The sequence below is a fragment of the Plectropomus leopardus genome, chromosome 16 (genome assembly GCF_008729295.1).
Source record: "Plectropomus leopardus isolate mb chromosome 16, YSFRI_Pleo_2.0, whole genome shotgun sequence".
NCBI classification, from domain to species: domain Eukaryota; kingdom Metazoa; phylum Chordata; class Actinopteri; order Perciformes; family Serranidae; genus Plectropomus; species Plectropomus leopardus.
This window is the reverse complement of record NC_056478.1, coordinates 19,160,238-19,187,764: the sequence shown is the minus strand read 5'-3', so window position 1 is coordinate 19,187,764 and position 27,527 is coordinate 19,160,238. Positions and strand designations below refer to the sequence as shown.

Sequence of the window (27,527 nt, the reverse complement as noted above, 5' to 3'; positions counted from 1 at the left end):
ACAAAGTGAAATTAAAATGTCCTTGATCCTGCTTCAGCTTTAGAGTTTTATTTTTACATTTATGCAGCATCACTCTGTTGAGTTGTGATTGGTATGTCTATTTACCTTTTAAAATAAACTATTAACAGAAATGTAAGACACCTCAATGCTAGTAATTAAAATAGGTATGGGTAGTGGAGACAAAAGTGATAAATTAAACTTAAACCAACGGGTGTGCCTGCAGCAGGGCTCACTAAAAACAGCTAATAAAACAGCTTATGCTGGTAGCTGGTTTTAGTTGGTTTTGTTTGGCTTAAGCTGGTCGAAGATTGTCTTAGATGGTCCTGACCCAGTTCTTGCTGGTCTTTTATGCGGATGTGACCAGCCTATCACAATGGGCACATCTGTTTTCATGCATATCCCATGGCAGTAGACTGATTTATAACCTTTGCTTTTCATACTCCATACTCAAGGACATTGCTTTGGTTTCAGTTGTACAGGTACTTCAACTGATAAACCAGCTAGAGTGATAATAACTAGCTGTTATGACAAGCTAAACCTTAAAAAAAATATGCAAAAACACACCTCAAGATGGTCAAACAAGCTGGTCAACCAGTTTAAATATCTTAAGCTGGTCAAGCTGGGGTTTTTTTCAGCCATGTCATGCCACCCCTGCATAAATCAGTGCCCACTTGGGCCATCTCATTAAATAAAGTCTGAACACACCACTGTCAGAGCCTACAAATACAAGAAAATATTTAAAAGCTTTATTATTTTCACAACAATAATGATGTTATAAAGATTTTTTTTTTGGGGGGGGGGGGGGGGGGGCATTGCAATCACACTATTACCAATTTTGCTACCAAAACATCCAGTCCTCTTTGTACCAAATTAAAATTCACAATTCCTATGACTTTTATGTTGAAAAACCCACCGGAAGCCTCCTTTTCTCAAAAGGTCTCACCTGACGACGATGATCCACCGCACCCACTGGAAGCTGGAGGCTGCCTGGGAAGCCGGAGCATCCCTGTTTTGTCACCCGCCGACCCAGCGTCAGTGAACACAAAGAAGCCCGGCAGCCGGAGCCTCATGGTGGCCGCGTGAGCATCATGGGCTGCAGGTGCGGAGGGATCGCTCATCCATCGCTGAGTTAGCTGACCGGACCTTTGTTTGATTCAACAACACATCCAACACCATGGCCAAGCAGTACGATGTGCTCTTCCGACTCCTGCTCCTCGGAGATTCCGGGGTTGGGAAAACATGTTTGTTATGCAGATTCACGGACAACGAGTTTCACCCGTCTCACATCTCCACCATCGGTGAGTTTTTGATTTTTACTCTTTATACGCGTTAATTAACTGCCGTTTGCATCATCTTTCAGCGTTTTTTTTCTTGATGCCATTTGCGCAGCACCCTCTCTTTGTGGCCACTGGATTTTCACTTTAATTTCCACAAATAAGATTTTGATGGGGGATTTTTAATGGCTTTGTTTAGATTTAATTAGAGCGGTGTATTCACTTGGAAATAACGAGAGAGATAACTGTAAAATCAGCGTAATTGCATTGGCTGGGAAAGCCCTGAGGGGGAAGATCCAACACTTGGCAGCCATGCAGATGAGTTTACCAACTATCAGCACTTGGCACTGCCAGAGCAAGCAACTGACATACAAAATATAGCGAAAGCAGAGTTTTATACTTGTTTTGTATCAGGAACCCACGAAACTGGGCTCTCTTGGGTCTGTTGGTTGGCTCCTGATACAAATAAACACTAGTTTTATTTCAGTACTAGTTAGCAGAGTTTGTACATGGGCGCCTGTCCTGTGTGCAGAGAAGGATCCTTGTTGTGTTGGGTTTTTTTTAAGGAACTCCTGACCCAGTTTAAATTCCTTTTTGCCAAGCAATTATGCAATAAATAGGTGCAACAGAAAATAAATCAGCAACTGTTATGACAATTGGTGAATTGCGTGGTTTTCAAGCAAAACATTTGATGGCTTCAGCTTCTTAAGCAATCACAGTGAATCTCTGGGTTTTGGACAAAAATACAAGGCTGAATGATAAGGAGAAAATCAAATATCACTTTCTCTATATCAATATTGCAACAGTATTGAAGAATTGACTATAGGTGCTTTTGCAAGGTATTTACATAATGAGATTTTTGATAAATAATCATTAGTAATATGGATAATTGACTAAGTGGGTAAAATTAAATAATAGAACAGTCTGGTAATGTCAGGAAATAAATAACTTTATTCACAATCATCACAATAATAATATAACATATGGCCCAGCCCTACAAATACAGCAATTATAAGGCACCAGCTAGGCATCAGGTAAATTATTGTTGGAATTTTTGACCAATTTCTGTTGTTGCATTGACCAAATTATTTACCTGTAAACAATGAAAACAAACATATCTTATTTTAATTCAGAGTTTGTATTGAGCAAACGAACAGTACCTTTTCCTACCTTTGGTCATAGACGACTGTTGACTCAGCAAAGCTGAACCAGCCTCTTTCCTCTATAGTTGATATGGGCTTTGCAGTATATCTACCTCATAGTTGGGATTCAGAGTGCAGAGCATGACAGGCACATCACCGTGCTTCACTTTGAGGTGAAGGAAAGAAGGACGTACAGTAAGCAGTAGGTTTTTTTTCCACATGCTGTGGTTGTGTCTGTTATCTGTGGCAACTGGGCGGCCGCTTCTGTGTGTGTGTGTGTGTGTGTGTGCGTGCGCGAGTGTTCAGTTAATAGAGATGTTTTCTCCCGGTAAGCTCCTGTTTTTTTGTGGGAGTACTTACTTCTTGACATTGTTTGCAGTAATTGGCCATAATGTGGACGAAATACAGACACCCCCGTGGCTCGAGTGTGAAGTTGAAGTCGGGAGATGTTTCTCGTGGTTGTGATGGAAAGCTGCCTTTTTGTTGAAAAGACAGAGAATATGCTGTGAGTGTGAGGTCAAGGGAGTCAATCATGGAGGTGGTGCTCAGGCTGGCTTGCAGACAGATGGTGCCTGAAAAGATCTAACAGAAAACTAATACAATGCCACAATTAATTCTTCATTTTAACATCATTTATTAACACTTTTTGGACCCCTGGTGTGTTTGCATGAAAGCTTTTATGGTGAATTCAGAGTCTTGATTTCCGAGCGCTCGGTGGCCCCTCTGCCACAGCACGAGGCTCAAACTCAAAGTTTTAGACTCTTGTGCTCATCACAGCGCACTTCAAAGGCTTTTGTTTCACCTGCTTCAACAGTAATGATGCTCATAAGGCTTACTGAGACTGCAGTATGCTATTTTAAGTCGTGCACCTATAGCGCTCCACTGGACACTTCTCCCTCATGTTCATATAATTGCAAGCCCTTCTGATGTTTCATACAACGAAGGTCCAGCCTTATCTGCATGTACCAATCTACTGTTGCAGCGTACCAAGTGTTCACAACCACAGCTGCGTGCTGAGAAATCAGGCTCTTGTGTCGACGCAGGCGGTGGCGTCCAGATATTTATATTGGACTGAATAGTTGTGGGCAGCCGCCTGTGTGTGCAAGCCACGCTGGGAGGTCTTAAGAATAACCAAGCGAAACAAAGTCCAAAGAGACGAAGAGATCAAAGGTGACCACCATCAGTGCTCCCCTGCAGAGGATCAATAAATAATTTCCCAACCTTCACGGTGACAGAGGGATATAAATTCTCTCCTGTATCCTCCTCGTGGGTATAGCTCCATAATTTATCAGTTTCTGTTGCAGTCCGCTCGCTCAGTTTTTGCTCTTAATTATCTGAAAAACTGCTGGGACCTCTCTCCCATGGAGGGTTGAATTCAGCCAAGCACCTCAAGTTTGTGTATAAACATTAGAGAGTAAAAAGCAGATAAGAGTCTTATTTAGCATCCCCTGCAGCTATGCATAATAATAAACCCAGAAAATACATACACTGAGCAAACAGTGCACTGATGAATAGATGCAGATACAGTATGTGGGCACCCAAACAGTACTCGGTAACAGTATGCGACTGATGTGCATCTTATTCTAAAAAGATGGACATTGACATGCTGCCTTCACTCTTCTATCGATGCTTTACGCCGGGCTTGGGTAGTATCACAGATTTTAATGTATACCAGTGAAAATTGATCATATTGTGTGCATTTGCTGATCAACAATATTGGAAAAAAAGGCAACTGGATGGAAAATCTGACATACATATGCACATTTACAGTATTCTGTTATTGTCTATTATCCTTTAAAAGTCTTAAAAGGCATCAAAATCATTAATACAAAAAATAAGGCCTTAAGTAGCATTAAAATGTCTTCAACACATGGTCATTTTTTCTGACTTTGCATTGTAAAATCTTAAAATAATTGATATATTTAAAAGAACATAATTGAAATATACAGACTGCTGCTTACATTAACAATACACAAAAAATGATGCTTTATATTACAATAAATATTTGGACAAAATTCTTCCTAACCCATAGTAATAGATACCAATTCGTGTTTGTTTCTGCATTTTTTTGGAAAATTGGTCTTAGATTTAATTGCATGTGGCATTAAGTCATTCTTAAAAAGTCTTAAATCCAGCTTGCCTTAAGCTGTAGGAACCTTGATTTTCTTTCCTCCTGGACTGCTTATCAGAGTTTGTGCACAAACTTTCATTCAAAGTTTCAACTTTCAATTATAATAGTGTTTGCTCAACCAACAACAAAAACATGGAATTGTAATGTATGCTGTGATATCATGAAACCATGGTATTTTCTGATACTATTGTTTCACCACAAAACTCTTTTGCAACCCTGATTTCATTATACCAGGGTATTTAGAAATCCAGACTGTGATTTTTTAATACTGTCAGAAATACAGGATTAGTCAAAAGAGGAGAGAGACTGTGAGGGAAAACAGCATATTTTCACATCTAACTGTGAATTAAAGGTTTAGTTTAACCAAACCAGAGTTGGTGATTGTTGGAACAGTGGACTGTCTCATCAGACCACCAACGAGACGAAATAATAAAGTGTTGTTGAGTTTTATTTTGTTTCACTCGAGTCTGAATGAAATGTGTTTTACTATGCGTTGACAAGGCAGTGTTAGCTGTATTAGTTTGGTGAAAGATAAACACCCGAATTGAGAAGCTGTGCGGTTGTATTTCATTGTTTGATATGGAAAGTAAGTGTAATAATATTACCTTCCTTACATTGTTGTGAGGTTATTGTAAAAGCTGAGAGAGCTTGCAGATCGTAGCAAACCCGTTGGGGCGGGGGAGTAGATACTGCCATGCACACAAATACCACATATATTATACACCAAGGTGAAATTTCAGAAAGGTATGAAAAAGTAGATACCGTCCACTTTACACAATATTTTTGACACTGCTGCAGAGATTTGCTCCTTTTCAGCCATAAGAGCATCATTTCAGTTCATCCCAAAGGTGTGGGATCATGCTGAGGTCAGGGCTCTGTGCAGGGCAGTCAAGTTCTTCCACAACAATCTCAGAAAACTTTTGCTTCATGGACCTCGTGTTGTGCACAACAGCATTTTCATGTTGAAACAATAAAGGGTCTGCTGCGACAAAGTCTCATCTTAAACAAGATTTTGCTTAATTGGAACTTGCTTGGCTCAAACCATGGAAAAAGAGCCCCAGAACTCAAATACACAAAAGTTAAAATAATTGGACGAGGTTACCCACTTCCAGAAGTGTTTGTTTCCTCTGCTATAATCAGACATTTGTCATTTTTATGTAAATTTAGATGAATGTTTAAGGCGCCTTTCTCTCGTGCTTTAACTGCTTTTTTATTTTCTCTTCACATTGATACTGTGCATAGTCATTACAGACAACATGATGAAATACAGCAGCAATATAGTTTAACCTTGTGGTCTTGCACATCGTGTCTCTAACCCCTTATGAAGTTGAAGGACAGTCAGGGTTTGTATTCAGAGTGTCAAAGATTATCTCTCACAAAAGAGAGTCGAAACTACAGAACGAGGCATTCAAATCCACCACTGCTGATCCGCCAAGGCTTTTTGACAACACATAAAATGCCTTCAAATATCAATAAAAATCAAGCCAGACTCATTGGAATCTGGACTAGTTTGGACTATTCTTACCTAAAAGACTAAACCACCCTCGCTCGTCCAGGTATTTTATTTTAACAGGTCACTCTGTTCCACATTGGACTTTCATCTGGGCCCGAGAGAGCACATTTCTCTGGCAAAGAGCAGCTGTAGAGATGATTTATTAATGCTATTCAGTCACACTGCTGGGTTTAATCTTCCTCACTGTTACCTCGGCAGTCTCGTCACCGGGCTCCTCGGAGCACCTGGCTGTCAAAACACCTATAAAATACCGGCGCTTGCCCTATATCATGGCTCAATAAGCAGCTGTCCTGGTGGTGATCCCAGTGGTGTTATGGTCACGGCCTGGTGGCACACTCAGCGCGCCACTGCTCGACGGGCTCATTAGTCCAAAGGGCCGGGCATGGGTCGCAGCCTCCGCAGACAGTTATCACCTCATAAAGAGCTTCCAAAGAAGACAGGGGTGCTGTCATAGTCATGTTGTGACGATACTAGAATTTAACTTTGGTTCAATGCTTTTATAATAAAAAAACACTCAATATGTCTTTTGATACAAAATTCCAAAGCTCAAAAAATAGATTTTTTGAACAGCCTGCACACAGTGCTGGTATGGGAAACGTCTCTTCGCTTCAGTGCTTTTTATACTATTGAATGGATAATTAAGAGAGATCTCATCATTTTGAACCAGTCTGTTGGCTCTCATCTTATCAAATACTGCCGCTTTGTCAGGGATCCACCAAACCCTGGACTTTCATCCAGGAGCCCGCTGTTTGCTTACTGATGATGTTTTTTTCTCTCTAAATGTATCTGTACTTTTGTTACATAATAAAATGAACATAGATAGGTGGCTCAGTGGGTAGAGCAGGCACCCCATGTACAGAGGCTGTGTCCTCGCTGCAGCGACTGCAGGTTTGATTCCGGTTTCAGCCCTTTGCTGCATGTCGTCCCCTCTCTTTCCCCCTTTCACACTTCAGCTTTCCTATCAATCAAAGGCATAAAAGCCCCCCCAAAAAATCTTTAAAAAATCATGTCCTGTGAAAACGGAAGTGTATTTTTGTATCAAGTGCAAATTCATATGCCGTCCCAAAACGTCAACAACAAACGCGGGAGGGTACCTACCACGTCCGATTTGGACACGAAGGTCCACTGACACAGCGGCAGTATTTGACAAGTTGGGATCAGCATTTAAACATGCAGTATCAAAAAAGAATCAAAGTATTTATACTTTTGAAAACTTTTTTTTTACTTTAATTTACTTTCTTGTCAAAACCTGTTGCCTACATTACCCACAATGCTACTTGGCCACCATCAGTTCAGTCAGAGATTGAGGTATGTTATGTTAGCAGCACCTTATGTAACCCTGAGCTGCTAAACTGCAACGAGACACTACAGAGCTCGGGTAAGCTCACTTTTTTTTGAACTCCACAACTCCAGATTTATTACATTTTCAAATTTGTCGTCTTCAGATACAAACGACTCTGACTCAAGAGAAATGTCTTTGTCAGACTTTAGGCTTTAAAGGCTTTAAACAACTTCCATGTTTGCAGTAGTACTTCCCAACACATGAACAGAATTTGGTGTTTTGATTTTGAAGTTTACATTAACAAATATTTTTAATAAGGATCCTTACTTAGCAGGACATTTTACAGTCAATAAATGAACTTTTCAGTTACAAAAAACTATGTCAAACATCGGCCGTATGTCTTTGGCATTTCTGTACTGCGAGTTCTTGTTAATTCTTAGCCCTAATATACAGCCATGTCAATATATCTGTTTATCAGTCAGACTCATTTTCTTCTCTGTTTTTTCTTTTGTGCAGGCTTAGGTTGAAGGTCCCATTGTAAATCTGTTTTTTTTTTAAGCGCTTCGGTACTTTTGATGGTATTTTTAGTACTATTTTATTTTTTTACAGGCTCAAGAATAACAAATAACAAACAATAACATTTTTTTAAATTTTATTTTTGTTTTATTTTTAGTAAAACTGATTTTTCCTCTCCATTATCACTTTGTCTTATTCTTTGATAAGAGATCTGGGCTCATTTATGTGTTTAATCACAATATAAATGCTGTGTAACACTGGTTTGATATGAAATAACCACAATGATTCACTATACGTGTTTCATTTCATACAGGGGCTCAACACAAAGCTAAATTGTTCCAGATTGATAACAAGTTCATAATTGGACAAAAAGTGTCCCATGTCCTTCTGAGCCCCAAAGACAACTGCTGTTGACAGTTGTTGGCTGTCCTCTGATCATCATGGATGACAGACCTGCTCCCCAGTGAATTTGTGTCAGCGCCAGAGCATCCATCCGTCCATCCATTAGTGAGCCTGTCGCCATTACCTACAGCACGCTGACACGTGTCGCCACCTAATCCGTCTTGCATAGTCGAACACAGTCATCCTGGTAATTCGTCAAGTCAATTTTAGGTGTGCACCCATTAGGTTTTACATGGCTTTCACACTGCTGATTGTGAAAGGCTGCCGTGTTAAATTAACCGCCGTCTCTCCTCGCACATCGTGCCTGTCTCCATTGTCACAGCTCCCTCTGAAGAGGAGAGGGGAGTCTGCAGAATGACTTTCTTTCTTCAAGCTGGTGTTGGTGATTTAGGCTGAACAGCAGAAGTATTCCTAAAACTAGGTCCTCAGTCAGTGTGAGGTGTAAGCTGGGGTTTGCTCACAGTTTGCCTGTAAGCCTGCAGATGAATTTCTGTATCAATATTTTGTGAGTAGGGATGTAGCTCTGATTACATGTAAATGAGCGTACATCAGCGGCATTTCCAGCAGCAATTATGCCAACAGTTGTTGGACCCAGCTGTGGTCCACTTTTAACATAACTGTCCACAATAAACATGAACAAGCCGGTTGATTTTTACCAAGACATCAGTGGCATTTTTATCTGCAGTCTTGCCACCAAAAGCAGTTGTTTTATTAGCGAGACATCAGCAGCATTTCCACCATAGCGGGATGTCTACCAATAGTAACAAACAAACAAAAAACGTTTTTTTAGCTAGACAGATTTTCCAGCCGTAATTCTTCCACCAAAAGTGATTGTTTTTTTCGCAAGACATTGCTGGCATTTCCAGTGGAAGTCTTGCCACCAAACCAAAAGGGTGTTTTTTGCAGATTTCATCAAGACGGCTAGTAAGCCGCAGACCGTTGCAGATCACTGTTCAAATTTAAACTGGTTGTTTTTTAGCCAGACAGCAGCAGTATTTCCACCAAACAAAAGTGGGTGATTTTTAGTGCATTATTGGTGAGACAGCTGCTAATCTGCCAACCGCTGTTCAAAACCAGGAGACAACAAAAACAGTCATTTATTGACCAGCAGCATTTCAGGCAGTAATTGCACAACCAAACGTATGTACTCTTTTGTGAAAAATTGGTGGTATTTCCAGCTAATATTGTGCCATTGCAAGCAGATGATTGTTTTTAACAAGACAACATTTACAGCAGCAGTCGTGCCTCCAAACCAAAAGCAGGTGATTTTTAAGTGAGTCATAGCTGACATTTCCAGTCATTGTGCGACAACAAATGGGTATTTTAAGCCAGAACATGATCTTTTCCCAAACTATAACAAGGTGGTTTTTGTGCCTAAGAATAATCACACGTCAACCAAAGCAAAATTTCAACATGTTCGCTACATAATAATGTACAAGTGTTACACATACATGGTTTACAGAAACATACAATCCCAACATTATTCCGGTGATTGTGTTGTCTTGAATGCAACATCCTTGGCTGCAGAGGACATGTGTGCAACTCTAATCTTTCTGTCTCCGAGAGAAATGAGAAATTGTGCCGCAAATGGGACCTCTGCTGTAGTGACGGCAATACCCAGAACAATTTGAATATTAAGACATTTTTTTATACCTTCACGACAGCTGTTGGGTCATTAATTGTTTGCAAACAGCCTCATTTTGCTCGGCTGTTATAAAACAATGCAGAGCAATCCCATGGTTGTCTATGCAATTTATGTTTCACAGAAGGAATCAGACAGAGTGGGTTGAAGCATCTTTTGTTGTCTGGTAAATATAATTCAAAATGTACTCGTGTCTGAGAGACTCACTGCTGATTTTTATTAATTCTCATGTGACTTGCCTGTGTAGTCAATCTGGATTTATATTCAACTTTCCAGACTTGGTACGACCCCCTTGCTGTAGACACCCACTGTACATCTGGAGAACCCATCAGTCCAGGTCTGCATTTCATATTAAAATCATCGCTGTTTGCATGGATGACTCCTGACTGGAGCTTTATATGCTGCTGTTACAGCTGGACAATGGTGCAGGAGGACAGCCTCTATTTCATGATCTGCTCGCGAGCCTCAGGCAAAGCAAGCCACTGATTGTTATGGTGACCTTTCATTTAGTCTGAATGCTCTCTCGTCAAAGGCAAAGGCTGCCTCACGACTTAAATGAGGCGTCATGCTGTCGCCTCTGTGAGCTCCTGACTCCGCGGGGTCTTCCCTCGACTCCAGCTTGTTTTTTTTTTTTGTTTTTGTTTTTTTTAGCAAATAGCCAGGCTAGCTATAGTACATATGTCAGCTGTTTCTTTATGTCAATCTCTTGGAATACAAACCTTGCAGAAATACAGCTATAAAAAAAAAGCAGCAGTTCTTTCTCGGAGCGTGATGCCGGCTGTGACATGGGTGTTGAGTGTCAGGTTAATTGGGATGAACTGTTAATTGATTTCTCTGGGATTAGTGTGGTCTGTAGAAGCCTGTGGGTTTGCTTTTCTTCGACTTGGATGCATTAGTCTGAGGAGACAGTCATGGAGAAAAGAGACACGAAGAAAAGAATTCAGCAGAGACTGAGCTAATGCTTAAACTGGCATATTTAAATGGTAAAAATTCAAACTCTTCTGCTTGGGCATTTTAATTGTACCTTATTAACAAGTCCATGATTATGTTTGTTATTGCTATTGTTAAGGATTATTTTAGTGGTATTAGATGCTCAGGGTTGTAGCTATCATTGAGGAAAACAGAGTTGTGTCCTCAGCATGAACAGATTAAGCACCACTCCCACATGGCAGCAAGTCGCGCCCTCGCCACAGACCGAGCCGTGTTTCTTGCAATTGCTTTGCACATATTTTGTGGCATATTGCTGGTTAACCATTTCCAAACTTTGCAGCAATTCATCTCTGTAACATTTCTGGGAATAAAGGTAATTATTATTATTTCTACATTTTTAAAATTAGTTTTTTAGTTGAATTATATTTAAAGTAAAAAAAAAAAACACTGTTTGAAAAGTTTTTTTTAAAGTTCGATAAATGCATGATGCACTTCCAAAGTCAATTGAGTTAGATAATCATAATCTAAATTCTGACCCAAATATTTGGTATTGTGATTTTTGCCAAAATTGAACAACCCTAAAACAGAATCACAATCATCTTTATTAGCCAAGTATGCTTACACAGACAAGGAATTTGACTTCAGTTAGCTTTGCTCTCAATGTAAGGGAAATTAAACATTAAATAAAAAGGAAAATAAAAAATAAAGTAAAAAATATAAATATAGAACAGAAAACAGAAAAATCTAGTTTTAAATTTTCTTATGTAAAAGCCCATATTAAATATTTTTTAGCTAATATATACAAGTCAGTGTGCGTGATAGATATGTATATAAATAAAGAGATTAATATTATTTAAAATACTAAAATAATCCAGAATAGTAGCCAACTGGTTAAACTATGTTGAACCGTGAATAGATGGTCTTTCTTCTGCAGAAGTAATCAATGTATGAATTTACTTTTTTTTATGCATTAAAAAAATACTTTAATGCATCAGCACAAAATACGAACTATCAGCAGCCTGTCTGTTGACGTATGTCAATATCTATTCATGAACTCAGGGTGAGACTTGATAGAAATAAAAAATTGGCCCCGCCTGTGGTTTTCCATCCATGAACGCAACGAGAGCCACATCATCGCTGTATAATCAGCCTGTTCGAGGATGGGGCTAATGATCCCCATCTCAGCTCTGCTCCTCTTCTCTCATCTCTTCCTCCATCGTTTTGCCCTTCTCGCTTATTTCACCTCCCGTGTGATCGATGCAAAGAACTGAGCTAAACGAGGACTCGGCTGGCTGGATCATTAGCCCCATCCTCGAACAGGCTGATTATACAGCGATGATGTGGCTCTCGTTGCGTTAATGCCCTCTATGATGTAGCAAAGCTGCAGCAGACACTGGTGAACCTCCGTCTGTAAAAGACACGCGGGGTTAATTGATTTCAGTCAATGACTGGGTGGAAAGTGCAAACGCCTCTGAGAAGATTCAGAACATTTAGTCTGAACACGGCGCTCACGGGTCTGGACGAATATCAAATACATGTAAAGTTCCTCTGTGAATGTAATATTTCCTATCTTTTCTCTCTCGCAGGAGTCGACTTCAAAATGAAGACACTGCTAATAGATGGTATCAAAGTGCGGATACAGATATGGTAAGACAGCGGCATGAGGCGCCAGGCTGGAAGGCTTCATGCAGGAGATGAAAAAAACTGTCATTAGATATTACACAACAGTAGATCTGATAAAGGGGATATTATTCATTTGTAATATTTGCTTTAACCCCAAGATTAACCCTTTGAAACCTGAGCAAATTGATCGATTCATCTAGTTTTAGACTTAATACAGTTACATTTACCTACTCTTAGGTCAATTAAATAATTTAGTGCAGGAGACTGGACTTTGTCGCCTGCTATAAACCTGCTTTTATAAAGTGGAGCCATGATCCTAAACTTCCTAAACTTAGTTACAGTGTAATTGTTTTATGATACTGGAGAATTCAAGAATTTCAAAACCTAAAGGTCGAATTTTTACCGTCACATTTTAAAAAACATGTCTCATCCAATATATATTGCACTGGTCTAGCGTCTCTGTGAGGCAGAATTTGGGCACAGAGGTGATCGTGAGCTAACACGCTCACACTGAATATGCTAATATATTGATCTTTAGCGGGTAAGGGTCGCTATTTAGTTTAGTCTGTTTAATTATAATAATAATAATAAAGTTTATTTATATGGCACTTATCAAAACCAACATTACAAAGTGCTTTACACTTAAAACACAAAAAAACACACAGAGGACAAATTTAAAAACACAATACAAAAGAAAAACATTAAATCAACACACAGGGAAAAAAATATAAAAGAAAAATGTAAAAACAATGGTTGAATTTAAAATCAAAACAGAGCAGTGAAAGATTTCAGTGCTATTTCAGGAGTAAGGCACACTATAATAATGAAGTAGACCTTTTAAAGTAAAAATATTTCAATAAACAGAGGTCTTCAAAGGTGATTTAAAAAAGGATATTGATGTAGCCAGAGTATTTGCATGCACACTTGCTAATAAAAATTACAACACAAGGCACAGCTCAAACCTGGAGGGTCTGGGGGGCATTTTCCCCCAATTACAGCAGCTACATGCACTATTTTTCAAGCTATTTTAGAGCCTACATCCTATTTTGCATCTGTTGTCCAACTGTCTTCATCATTCGGAAACTGTAACACAACAAATACTGCTGACTAATTTTCACTCCTGACACCTAAAAAGAGACAAAATGATCTGATGTAACTATTTTAATAAAATTACATAACAAAGGTAGTGTAGGAATTTGGGATAAACAGCATTACCAGTGTTGAAACCTATTTTTTGCTATATGATGCAGGAGTAGAGTTCACAGAATTACTGTTAAAATGACAAATCTGCTAATAATCTGCTGTAATTGCAAATCAAGGAACATGAACAATGCCGAGTAAATGTGAACTTCAGTACTCTGAAGTGAATATGAAGAAAAGAAGAACATTTACTCAATTGTATTAGCTTTCTCAGTATGTTAAAAAAATTAATGAACATGAACAAAATGAAAGTTTAGCTGACAAATCTGATACATTTGTGTCCATGCCATAATAATCTAGGCTGCTGTAATTGCAAATCAAGGATAAAAAATGCCAGTTAAATGTGAACTCTTTAATACTCTGAAGTGAATATAAGGCCAATAGAAAAGAACATTTAGTCATTTTATTAGATTTCTTTAGGGAATCGCACAGTAGGATAAACAGTGTGGACGTACATCTGAATGACACAAAGTTAAAGGTATTTAAAACTGAAAAGAGAAAACATTTAGGTCCCCACAAGCATGATTTTAAGAAGGAGTGCACTGGGGAATAACAACCCGAGTATTTCTATAAATCCTGGCCACTACCCTGGTGGCTGTGTTGTCATATTGTAATCTCACATAATGTGTTTCTGTGGGTGTTGATGTTCTTTTAAGCTTCTCATTTTTTCAGGGACACTGCAGGCCAAGAAAGATACCAGACCATCACGAAGCAGTACTACAGACGAGCACAGGTACCAGCTGTCCTCCACGGACTGCTGCCGCAGCTGATTTTACACACATTAACTGATGAGTTTACCCCAAAAAAATGATCGTCTTTACAGCAATCTCCCATGAAAATGTTGTTTTTCTCGCCAGCCTCCACAGTGAACAAAGAACACAAAAGTTGGCAAATGTTTTTTAATGAATTGGACTAAAAGGGTCTGCATTCAGACAGTAAGGCTGTAGAAAAAATGTGTGTGTTTGTCAAGATCTGATCTTACAACTGGATAAAGGAGATTTGAATTATACTGCACAAATTGTGCGAGAGTTTGTAAATGGATGGTTTTATTCTATTATTATTAGTATTATTGTATTATTTAGTTTTGTTACTGTTAAACATGGAGCCTTTTCAACGTGACATATTTGAAATAACTAATATAAAAATAATCATTTTGTGGGTGAAGCATGCCTCTAAAGTAATATCAGTACTACAGAGAAGAATAAAAAAATGTAATCAAATTTATCTCCGAAATTAAATATGTACAGGTTAATAGTTCATCAGGTGCTTTGATGAACTATTAACCCTTTGAACCTTGAGCAAATCGGTTTGGTTTCTTTCAAAAACATTTAAAAAAAAAGGCAATGAGCAGTTTGGTAAAAAGAAATTAAGTTCCACAAATTGTAAGAAATTACTAGATTTATAAATTATTTTAATACTTAAAAAAGGTAGTGGAGTCATCTATGGAAAAACTGTATTCATAACTATTATAATTACATTACAGATTTTTTAAAAAATAATTTTTAAAAATAATTGTAATAAATTTTAACCTTGTTTGCCTTGTTTGTTTTCTTTTCTTTCTTTTTTTGTTTGTTTGTTTTTCCAAAGTTTACAGTACTTTTCTAGGGTTTTTTTAAACTAATTTTCCGGTTTATTTTGGAGTCATTTCATTGCTCATTGTCTCCCGTGTTTTTGAAAGAAATCAAACCAGTTTGCTCAGGTTTTAAAGGGATCTCTCATGGATCAAAGTTGCTGCATGTAGCAACTTTAAAACATCAATAAAAGTAAAATTGTTAAAGGATTCAGTGTCACAGCAGTGCTGTAGTCAGTGTGGAGGATGTTACGAGTAGCTCTCCGAGGCCAAACACAACAAGTACGACACCGACGTTGCTGAATTTTGACTTTGCTTTTGGCTTTTAAAGAGGTTAAACTGACTCAAAATTGAATTGTGCGTTTACCAGAAAATGACAATCAAATTGTGTCCTGTTCCTGTTTTGTGCAATAAAAAATCAGCCAGTGTCTTATAATGTCCTTGTAAAATGAATTGTTGGTAAAGGCTGCCAACTTTCTGAGTGGCGGTCTGGATTTAATACAAGAATCATATTAATGTTTCCAAATGTCCCGACTTTAAAACGCTGCGTTTATGGATCAACACGTTTTGAAACATGCTGCAACATGAAATCCTCTGTTTGTTTTTTTTAAATCCTCGAACATCTCTCCTCAGGGAATCTTCCTGGTGTATGATATCACGAGTGAGCGATCCTTCCAACACATCATGAAGTGGGCCAGTGATGTGGATGAGGTGAGTCACGCACAGATCGCAGATTTAAGATCAACAGACTTTTTTTTTTTTCCCCACATTGTGGAAAAGGGCAAAACTGACACAACTACTTACTGTGCAGACACCTCACGCTGGCAGACAACAGCTGCCTGACGTGGTGTGATAAAAACCAAATGCTCTGGCCTGACAGATATTGCTTTGCTCTGTTTATCATCTTCATTTCCAAATATCTCTCAGCTTATTTTTAAACGTGTCGTCATAAACATTAGACGGCGATCATTTTTTCCTCTTGCAGTCACATTCTTGAACCGTCTCTGAGTCTCCATAAAGCAGTCTCGTCTGTCCTGCTTCCCCTCTGTCATTTCCCAAATGATTTTATTCTATTCATTTAGTCATTACGGACCTAATTTCCTCTATGTGTCTGTCTGAATATACACTCTATTGATCTTGGCACGCTTCCCATTTACTTTTAATTTAGGTCTCATTTCCTGAGCGCTGTGTTTTCTCCACTCTGCAGTCTCTTGACATTTGAAATCTCTCTCTCTTCCTGTCTCTTTCACGTTGTTTTTATTATTACAGTTCCTTATCGGTAAATGTCCTCATCTCTTTTGTATTCACATGGCAAAACCCCCGCAGTACGCTCCTGAAAAGGTCCAGAAGATCCTGGTCGGGAACAAAGCAGATGAGGTGGACAAGAGGCAGGTGGCCACAGAGCAAGGTATCAAGGTGGGTCCGTCACCGGCTCTGTTCTTACTGTTTCACATGGGTTCAAAAACGATGGATTAAAAAAAAGATGTTCTAAAATACAAAATTATGATTCTGGTTTTTATTTGAGTTATATTAGTTACCAGGAGCCTGCAGCCTTTATGGTCAGTTTGGGTTCTGTAAGAAAATAATAGGCTCAAAGTTCAGTTAAAACCTATTTCAGTAGTAGATCGATGAACACCGAATATTCATATGAGGGAAAACTACTTCTTCTGTTAGATATTTTATGGTGTATTTATATTTACATATATTGAATATTTGTGCATTTTTAATGTTGTATTGTTTTATGTGTTTTGTATGTATCTTTGCTGCGTCTGAGCAAAGCCAAGGACACGTTTCCACTGAGATGGACAATAAAGTCTCTCTCTGTCTCTATTAAATATCAAACTGGAGGCAGTTAGCATCAAGACTGTAAGCAGGAGGAAACAGCTTTTCCAGCTCTCTCAGTTTAGTAAAAAAATGAAAATAAAAAGTTGCTCAGAATTCAGCAAAAGTTCATGCTCCTTCTTGTTTTTTGCTCTGGTAGAAACTTTGGCTCCAAATTCACCACAATGTAGGACACCTCTGTCTTCAGTTTCAGTCGGGCGTTTGTTGACGCATCGAGCCGACCTCAGACTCATGCTTCGCCTCACGTCGCCTCACAGTTTCCATTAAAAGCAGACAGGCGACGGATCACGCTGCACCTGTGCGAGAGAGGAAATAACGAGTCAGTCAGTCTCTGCTGCTAATTCAAAAAGACCAAAACAGCAAAGTGAAACGTGTCACTGTTTTCTGTCTTGCAGCTGGCCAAGGCTTATGGGATGGACTTCTTTGAGACAAGTGCCTTCACCAACCAAAATATCACAGAGGTGAGAGGAGCTCACAGCATTTATAGCCATGCACAAGTTAGTAACGCCATCAAAGCAATGCATGCAGTCATTAGCAGAGACGTGCATATGTATACGGTCGGCCCACTGCAGCAATATGTCAGCATTTCAAAAATTATTATTCAAGTATTTAACCAAGGAAGACCTCAATATTGTTTTTAATTCTTATTCCTACTTATGTATATATTGTGCTGTGCATTGTAGCAAATGCACATATTTCTTATATTTTTAAACATTTCTGTACTAGTTTTGCAAACTGTCATGTAGCATAAGGCATATGTTTTGATTTTTTTTTAACACTTTACACATTTATTATATTATACTTAATTTACTTTTTTAAAAAACATTTTACATATTAGTGTGACATTGAAGCATAATGCGCATGTTTTTATTTGTTTTTTAATCTTAGTTCATATTCTTATTTATTAATCTTATTTATACTTTCTACAATTAGTATTTTATTCACATTATAAATATTTCTGATTCAGTGTCTTAAAATTAACCAAATTCATACTTGACAAACTTGATTTTTTTAAAATTTTGATTTATGATGATGACTTACCTTTAACCACATCGGTGGTTTAGTCCACGCAATTATAACCTAAAAATCATGATTCTACTTAAACGGTGACAAAACTTTTCATCCCTACTACACATAGATCATAAATCCTTGAATATAAAAAAACGTCTCGACGCGATCAGTTGAAAAAAAATGAGGGTATAATGCTTTTTTATCCAGAACGACTGTAGCTCCTCTGATTTACTGCATGCGTTTATAGGCGAGTCTCCAATATGGTGACAACTCTGACGTACAGCTGCCAACGAGATAGCTACGTTTCCATATCTGGGTCATGATTATGAATAAATTAGATCAGATTCAACTTTATTAAGAAAATTCACTGACAGAGTGACGTTGAAAAGAGTCAGGCTCCAGTGAACAGTGCTCTTACCGCTGAGCTCTGAGGGCCTCTTTTCCCGCTCACAGTACGTCTTATCTCTCTTTTCTAATCTGTGGGCTGTGTTTCCCCTTCAAGACTTTCACACGACTGGCTGAACAGGTGCTGTCAGCCAATAAAAAGGACCTGGATCTTCTCCGGACGTCCATTAATGACGAGATTAATCTTGCTGCTCTGGAGGAAGAGGAGGGACTCTGTGACGGCGCGCCGCACGACCAAGGAAAAGGCTGCTGGTGTTAAAGAAACAGTTCAAGTTCGTCTGCTGTCACCAGACACTTTGCACACTACGGGCAAAATGTTGCTCCTTTTTGTCGAAATTGAGAGGAACATCGGGCTGCGATTTTGAAACCAGCCGTGTTTCTCTGTTTCGCATGAGCGTTGCCAAAAAATGCTAACGAGCCATTTGAGAGCAGTTTCAAGGACAAAAGGTGGAAACATTTTGTCATACAGTGCCAAGTGTGCTGTGGATTAGTCAACTGAAGGGTCCAGATGTCAAGGTGTCCCTCAGTGGGACATAATGTTCATTTTCTAAAACAGTGGTTCCCAACTGGTCCAGCCACCGGGTCCAGATTTCTTCATGGGCAAGAGAGATGACCACATATTTGATTTTATTTCACCACCTGTAAATAACACGAGGGCTTAAAGCAGAGTAAGATAAAACATGTTGCAAGAATAAAGTGCAATTAGTTAAAACCAAGGACATTCCTAAGATTTGAGGATATTGGGGGTTTAGCTGAACCGCTGAAAGAAAAAAATTTGCCCACATTTTTAAAACACGTCTTTCAAACCTGCAGGCCCATAGGTTTGACAGGTGTCGTTCTCTTTGAAAAGTTTTTTTCCCTTTTAAAATTTTGGCTTTTTTTTTTTTTTTTTTTTTGATTTTTAAGAACGTTTTATTTTACAAAAAAATTTTTGGTAAAAAAAATTCTTTAAAACATTTTGACAAGGATTTTTTTATCTTTCTTTTATAAATGGTAATTTTTCTTCAGAGGTGATTTCCTTTTCCACTAAACTTTTTTGCCAGTTTTTTGATCCTCGGAAATTTTTGGTAATTTTTCTAAGAAAACATGCCTTCCAAACAGGCCTGCCAGGATAATTATCACTAAAAATGACGCCATTCATCACCGCCAGAAACTGTAGAAACAGAAATTATCACTGGATTTTCACATTTCTGACTGTCCTTGAAAAATATTTGTAGCTTTTAGGAGGTACAAAAAAAACACAGCGACCCCCCTCCTCTAATAAGTAAAGAACAGCTACTTAGGCTGGTTCTTATTTTTGAAAAAAAGAAAAGAAAATTGTTACTGCTCTCAGAAGAAAAAAAAACTAAACAACTCTTAAACTCTACAGTAGGAAACCACACTTCAGAACAAAAGCTCTGTGCTGCAAATTCACAGTGAAATCAGAATGGACCCGCGACCCACCAGTTGGGAACCACCTGTCTGAAGCACTAATTCCTGCTCAGTTCAGCGTGTATTTGATGTAAACAAATGCAAACCCCTGCCCACCACTAACTTTGAATTTGACATATGGTTGAAAAGTCAAAACTTCCAGTAGAGCTGGAAATGGAGATTTCATCACCTTTTCTTACAGACTTTGTACAGAGTCCTGACCTGGGGGACGCAGAATGACTTGGAATCGTCCGCCACTGACTTGAAACTTTTGACAATGTTGTATTCCACATTATTTTCCAAGCGCTGTCTCTGATATTGATCATAGGGCTGGCAGATCAACAATGTGATTGATTACATTTGGCCTTTATCCACCCCTTCAGTGTTTTCCTTTGATGCACCTGCAGCCTCTCTGCAGCCGAGCATCGGATGTAGTGTGAAGATCGGACCACTAGAGGGAGCTACGTGCATGTGACAAACCGCACACGCACTGGCGAGGTGTTCGGTGTTAAGGTAGTTCACTGCCTTTTCTTCTTCTTCTTTTTGTTTTTGGTTGTAATGCACTTGCAATCGTGGGCCCCTGAGCACAGACTTGCAAAAAGGCTCCAGCACCTCTACGACACAGGAGTGAGACACACAGACTTTGTGGTGGTTTTCTCTCTTTCTGTTGTTTTGTTTGTCTTTGTGGTTGTTTTTTCCCCCTTTTATTTCATTTTGTGTATATTTGTAGCCGTTTTGCCCCTTTTGTTATCACTTTGCATCTTTTTGTAGTTGCTTTGTGTCTCTTTTAAGTCATTTTTTATTCCCATTTTTTGCCTCTGTAGTGGTTTTGTTACTTTGAGTGGGCTTTTTGTCATTTTGTGTCTCTTAAGTTATTCTGTCCCTTTTTTGGATTTCATTTTGTGCCTCTGTGGTCAATTTTTTTTTTCGTAGTTATTTTTTGTGTCTCTTTATTATTATTTTTATAATTGAGGAGCACCAATTATTATTTATTTTTACTCCTTTTTAAGTTTTGTTTTCTGTCTCTTTGTAGTTATTTTGACCCTTTTGTTTTCATTTCATGTCTCTTTGTGGTCATTTTGCCTCTTGTTTTCTTTTTCGCATCTCTGTAGTCATTTTGTGTCTCTACTGAGTCATTTTGAGTTTTTTTGTTGTTGTTTTTTGTCCCTGTTTGTTATTAAGTGTGTCTTTACAATTGCTTTGCATCTGCTCATTGTCATTTTGAGTTTCTACCTTGTTGCGATAATTTTAGTTACATTTTGCAGATGAAGGCCCGGGGATCCCCTGATAATTCATCCATGCTTGCAACGACTACCATAATGCGATGAAACATTTTTTAAAAATATGCAGCAATTTTGTTATTTTGTTTTTTAAGCAGATATTGTAATGTCATCCATGTGAGACCACACATTCATTCTGATCGTTTCATTTAAGTGCGCCAGTGTAAGTTGTTAACTGAGGGAAACACTGAGGACAAAATGATTTCCCTGTAGCAAAAGTGAAGACATTTTTCATTTTTTAGTCTTTGTTTTGAAGAGAAAGTATCTTAAAGTACAGATGCTTTGATAACTGCCCGCTGCATTGTACATACCAGATTTTACAAAGAATCGTAGGTCGATAGAGTCATGGGGACATGCCATTAATTTAATGTATTACCATTTAGGGGGCTGTGTAAAAAAGTCTGCAGTGATAATTTAGATGGTCTGAAATATTCCCTCTGTGAAGATAATAATGTCTTGGTCACTTTGTCCTTTTCTCACTGTTTTGTACAGAGTTCAGTGGAGATGCTATTTCTTCTTTTCCTCCCCTCAGACTTTAAAAGGGACAAGCGAGAGTTTTGCATGCAATCCACTCTTCTTTCCTTTCTTTTATCGCAACTTCAGTGAAGTTAATAATCAACTGACAGTAATACAAGTATAGCATTTGACCAGAGTTGCCTGTTTGAGACTTAAACAGAATGGCCATCATCGGACAAACTTTGGCTACTTTTTTTTTTTTTTTTTTTTGCAACATAGTAATACTAAATGCTACTCAAAAACAGTTGTTAATCTGTGCACTGTGTGAAATGGCAGTATGTTGTACTGAATGATGTTCTGGACTAAGCTCTAGATACACAATGTATCTTTGTCGTTTTCAAGAACTATTTTTCTTTCTTTTAGACTTCTTCAACTTGTATTTGTGGAAATATATTACATGCAAACATGTAAAATGCAACATGTTATTCTTGGAGAAAAGATGTCAGATGTTTATGAATAAATACTTGCAGATATATGACTCCGTGCCAGTGTGTCTTCTTGGTTATGTGGAGACCTACAGTACAAAATAAACACTGTGGCGCTGTGTGGAAGTAGCAAGTACTGAATGTCTGAGGAGAACACGATCTCAACTACAATACAAAAACTATGGGCTGTTGGCTGTGCACATCCTCCTAATTCATACATGAACCCTCTAAAACCTGAGAAAACTGTGATGATTTCTTTCTTTCTTAAATTATCCCTAACTTTAAGTAATTAATTTCTCCCCATGTTTTTTTTAAACTTTAATTTTCTTTCCTTTTCTTCTTTTGTAAAATTAGATTTCAATTTAATTGTAAATGACATTTAAAATTCTTAAGTCTTACATCTAACTCTCAAGCTGTGGAAACCCTGATATTGGTTATTGGTTTATAAATATTGTCTTATTTTCCTGAGCCGTGCATTAGGGTATGAGTTATTGATGATGTGCACATTTACTGGAGTATTTTTATTTACATGTGAAACCAGGCAGGCGAGAGCACATCCATGCTTATCCTGCCTGTAATTCAGGATCCTTTCCCTGAAAGTAGAGTGTATTAAATTGCATGTGTAGTGGTGGTGAATGAAATAATGGGGGAAAAAAACATCAAATTAGGACTGGGTAATATGGCTGAAACCAATACCTGAATAAGAATATTTTTAAAGTACTGATATGCAGTGATGGGCAATATGAAGATAAGGTAATCTTGTATCTTGATATGTGCCATGATATACTGCGTCTCACAAGAAAAGTCACCTCGCTTGGTAATTTTCCAGTTTTGTTATATTACACTGTAGAAATAAACTATTAGTTTCAGCTTCTAAAAGTTAGTGTGTGGGCTGCCTTAAATTTTTAAGTTGACAAAATTTGAGTTGACAAGTTGAATAATTTCAAAATGACCTCAACTGGTCCTCTAAAATTCAGTCAACTTTAAATTTTAAGGCAGCCTGGACACTATTTTTTCTTTTTTTTTTTTTTTTTTTGGAAAAAAAATAGCTTCCTTGTTATAGTGAAAAACATTTGAATTGCTAAATGATTAGAAAATAAACTGAATAAACTAAAAAGTGGTGCATGCATATATATTAATGCACTTTGGACTGATGCTTAAATAAGCTCTGGTGCTCCCAATGAGCTTCAAAAGTCACTCAGTTAGTCAAATGAAGTCCACCTGTGTGTAATCAAAGTGTCACATGATCTCGGTACCGACACACCTGTTCTGAAAGTCCCCAGCGTCTGCAGCAACACTAAACAAGACCCAGCACCAAGCAAACAGCACCATAGAGACAAAGGAGCTCTCTAAACAGGTCAGGGTTAACGTTCGTGACCAGGCCCCAAAAAAACTGAGACTGAGACAAGAAAAGACACAATTTGAAACATGCAAACCATTAGTACTCCTCAATTTCATCTTAAAAATCAATTTTTCCAGAAAACATCCACAGAAAACACATGAAGGATCCTCTTTATTCACCCTTTTTTAATTCTGTATGTATGTTTAAGTAAACTGTGAGAAAGGTCTTATAAAATAATCAAAAGGTGAATTCAGAGGTAAAATTTGATGTGTGAGATTTTCCTAAGAGGCTAAATTCAACACATTTATTCCAAATTCCTTTTTTTGCATGGGCAGTTCAGTAATATCTCTGCAGTTGTGGTGTTGAGCAGTCTTGATTGTGCTGTTTAAACATTTGAAATGTGATTTTTATTTTTTAAAGGCAATCAGCCACTTGGCATAAAATGACTTGCAAATTACAGTAAATTATTAAAAGGTGACAAGAAAATTGCCTGAAAATTAGCTCAGAAAACAGAGAGAGAATGATCAGAAAATGATCCAAAAAAATTCCCCAAATTATATTTTTATTTTCATAATCAAATAAACTGTACCCTTAAAATAAGGGTACAGTGGGGAAAAGTATATTTAGTAACTAACTCAACTTTTTTAAATTTTATTTTAGCACTTTTCTGGTCATTTCCTGTTTTTGTTCTATTACTTTTCAATTTTGTGCTAATTTTTATGTTGTTGCTGATTTTTATTTTTTTCTAACTTTTTACTAATATTTTCTTAATGTTTGGGTAATTTCTCTTCAAGTTGCTCATTGCCTTCTTTTCATGTTTTTGAAAGAATTAAGAGTTTGCTCATGTTTTAAAGGGTTAATATTATGATACTGAGGATGCATACCAAATCACATAAAAAGTAGTAAGAGAGATTTTCAATGTAATGTTCCACAGCATGAAATACTGTAGACAGAAGTGATACTGGCAGCAAATGAACTGAGAAACATCTGTTACTTCCTAATGTGACCACTAGGTGGCAGGTTTACTCTATTATATTGTTTTTACTCCTCAGTTTGTCAGTCTACTTTCAGAGTGTGAGGCACTTAAAAAATGTGTCATGGTGACAGAGATATTAATCACTTATAGTGTTACTTAAGAAATATTTACAACAATATACAGAACAACTTGTTACCACAGAATAATAAAGTTGCCATCTGGTGGTCACTTTTGTTAAAATAACTTGATTACTTTAAACAGCCAGAAGCCACTTTACTGCTAAACCCTGACAGTTTTATCACCCGCGCACACAAATTTAGTGCACACAGGAAATTAACAGTAATAATAATTCATCATAAGTCGTCAGTGATGGGGTTTTCTCAGAAATAATTACAGGGGGAAAAAAAAGCTGCGAAGCTTTTGTTCATCACCTCATCTGAGTTGTTAATGTTGTGAAGTCATTAAAAGCTTTTTGGGTGAAAATCAGCATAATGATGAATATGCATGCAGGACTGTTGTCTGCTTGACAGATATGACAGCTCAGTATCTATCACACGGCTGAGTGACACACAGACACACGTACAGAATAACAAGTCAACTTGCACGCTGACACATAGCACCCACGCGCGCACACACACACACACACACACAAATATATGTTCACGAGGAGGGGGTTTGGTGTTGATGTGAGCAGAAGCCCATCATCATCATTTCTGCAACACAATCCCACATCACATTACTCCAGGTCTTGCAGCTGTCTGACATTCGGCCATATGGTGTGTGTGTGTGTGTGTGTGTGTGTGTGTCTCAGTGTATGTGAGAGTAAATGACTGAATGTTTGGGCGTCAGGGTGATAAAACTGTATCTGTGTGTAGGAAAGTGAGAAAGAAGGAGTAAGACAGAGACGTGCTCTGATGAGGACAGGTACAGACAGACAAAGACAGAATGGCTCATTCATGTTCACATGAGAGAGCGGGCTGAATCCCCCTGTGACCCTCACACTGTGCACGTTTGAATTTGTACAGTTCCACTGGCAACACCCAGAGAAGAATATAAGAAATACCTGTAAAAAATAGCCTTGAGTGTTGGGAGTATAAAGACTTATTTATTAAAGGGGCAGTTCACCCCTAAATCAGAAATATATATATATGTTTCCTTTGACCTGTAGTGCTGTTTTTGTCGGTCTAGATTGTTTTGGTGTAAGTTGCAAAGTGTTGAAGATATCGACGTTGTTGTCCTGCCATATCTAGACCCGTCATGGCGACTAAACTGGCCCCTCCCCGTGAGCTGGTCAACCTGAGCCGGCAAAGGTCTTGGGCTTGTGGGAAACAACATCTATTAAAAGAAAGGTTTTCATACTTCTGAAACAGAAAACACAACTTACAGTTTTACTTCCAATATCCTCTGCTGACACTAATTTCTACTGATTACCTTAAAAGGCAAGACAAGTTTATTTACATAGCGCGTTTTAGACACAAGGGCAATTCAAAGTGCTTTACATAAGCATAAACATACAAAAGAAAACATATAAAACAATATAAGACAATTAATGAAAAAGAAAAGAAAAAAGCATAAAAGAATAAAGCAAAAAAGGGATTTAATGTTAATTACTTAATGCTACATCATTTAATGACCTCAGAAAAAGAGGTGATAAACAGAAAAGCCTCAGTTTAATAGAACAAAGTTGGGGACAGATCTCAAATGGTTTGGAAGTTTATTTCTGTGGTGCGTCTGAAAGTTGAATCTCTGTGTTTGACAGACCCTGGGGACGATGAGCAGACATGTCTATGGATTTGTTGTTTCAAATTACACACAGTAATTTAATTAATTGTTAACATGAAAATGAACAGATCATGAGATATCCAAGGTCTTCTGTCTTGATATGGCTGTTTTCTTGTAAACACAATTTGAAAAATTGCAATCTTTTGAAAGTAATTACCGGCCATTTTGCTATTGAATATGAAATAATTCTTCTTCTTCTTCAAAAAAAAAAAGATTATTTTTGAGGGCTTTTATGCCTTTAATGAATAGGAAAGACTGAAAGGGGGAGAGAGAGAGGGAGAAAATGCAGCAAAGGGCCGAGGCGGGAATTGAACCCGCGGCTGCTGAGGTTATTCAGGGGTTGCTAATACGAAGGGTTTCATACGAACCGTAGTATGAGGATACTTTGTATTGCAAAATTGCAACATCCTGTGAAAGTTTCTAGTTTTTTTTAACTCATTTTTTAATGTTATGCCACAAAAATAACACATGGCAGGGTTCTTTTATCCCTGCTGCCATTTACAAGCTGAATTCGCTGTCCCAGTTTACTGTCTTTTATGTGTATCTGGATGAGATCGTTTTTAAGATTACATACGTTGATTATTTATTACTTATCTGTTTCCCTATTTATTTCACCTTGATTATTTATTACAATGAATTTTACCTATTGCCACTGCACAGCACTTAATTTGACTTGGTGATGCATTTATTTAAATAGTTGTTTTTTAAACCATTTCAGTCTTTGGTTCAGTGTGGAAAGAGTATCTGTATTTATTTATTTATTTATTTATTTATTTATTTATTTATTTATTTATTTATTTATTTATTTATTTATTTATTTATTATTATTATTTATTATTATTATTATTATTATTATTATTATTATTATTATTATCATTATTATTATTATTGTTATTATTATTATTATTATTATTATTATTATTATTATTATTATTATTATTAATCTTTATTTAACTAGAGGTAGGGAATTTCTGCTTTACTTTAATTTATTATCAAACATTGTTGTGTTTGAGTTCGACAAAATGAAAGTCCTTCGCTTCTTTAATATCTTCTCCCTTGGAGGTGGGACAAATGCTCATGTTCTAAATTCTGCACCACCCCCCAAAAAAACATCTACGCCTATTGTTCTGTTGAAATCACATTATCTGTAACCAGGGGAAAACAAACCATGAGACATAATCACACACTCATATAGTGCTTCGCTGAATATGTAGGCTTTGATTTGCCGGCCAGCAGGATGACATCTTAGCACGAGATTTATCAAATGCATCACCGACAAAAATGCTTCGTGCCCAGTTGTAACAAATCATGAA

At 37.6% G+C, this 27,527-nt stretch overlaps 1 protein-coding gene across 1 annotated transcript; it reads left to right on the top strand.

Moving 5' to 3' along the window:
• The first annotated feature begins 1,174 nt into the window (after nt 1–1,174).
• Nucleotides 1,175–19,261, top strand: rab15 (RAB15, member RAS oncogene family). The gene is made up of 7 exons (XM_042503913.1): nt 1,175–1,298; nt 12,419–12,479; nt 14,328–14,388; nt 15,859–15,936; nt 16,552–16,641; nt 17,463–17,528; nt 18,581–19,261. Exons 1-7 carry the CDS (start codon nt 1,175–1,177, stop codon nt 18,740–18,742), a joined length of 642 nt encoding a protein of 213 aa, XP_042359847.1. The 3' UTR covers nt 18,743–19,261.
• Nucleotides 19,262–27,527: the final 8,266 nt, after the last annotated feature.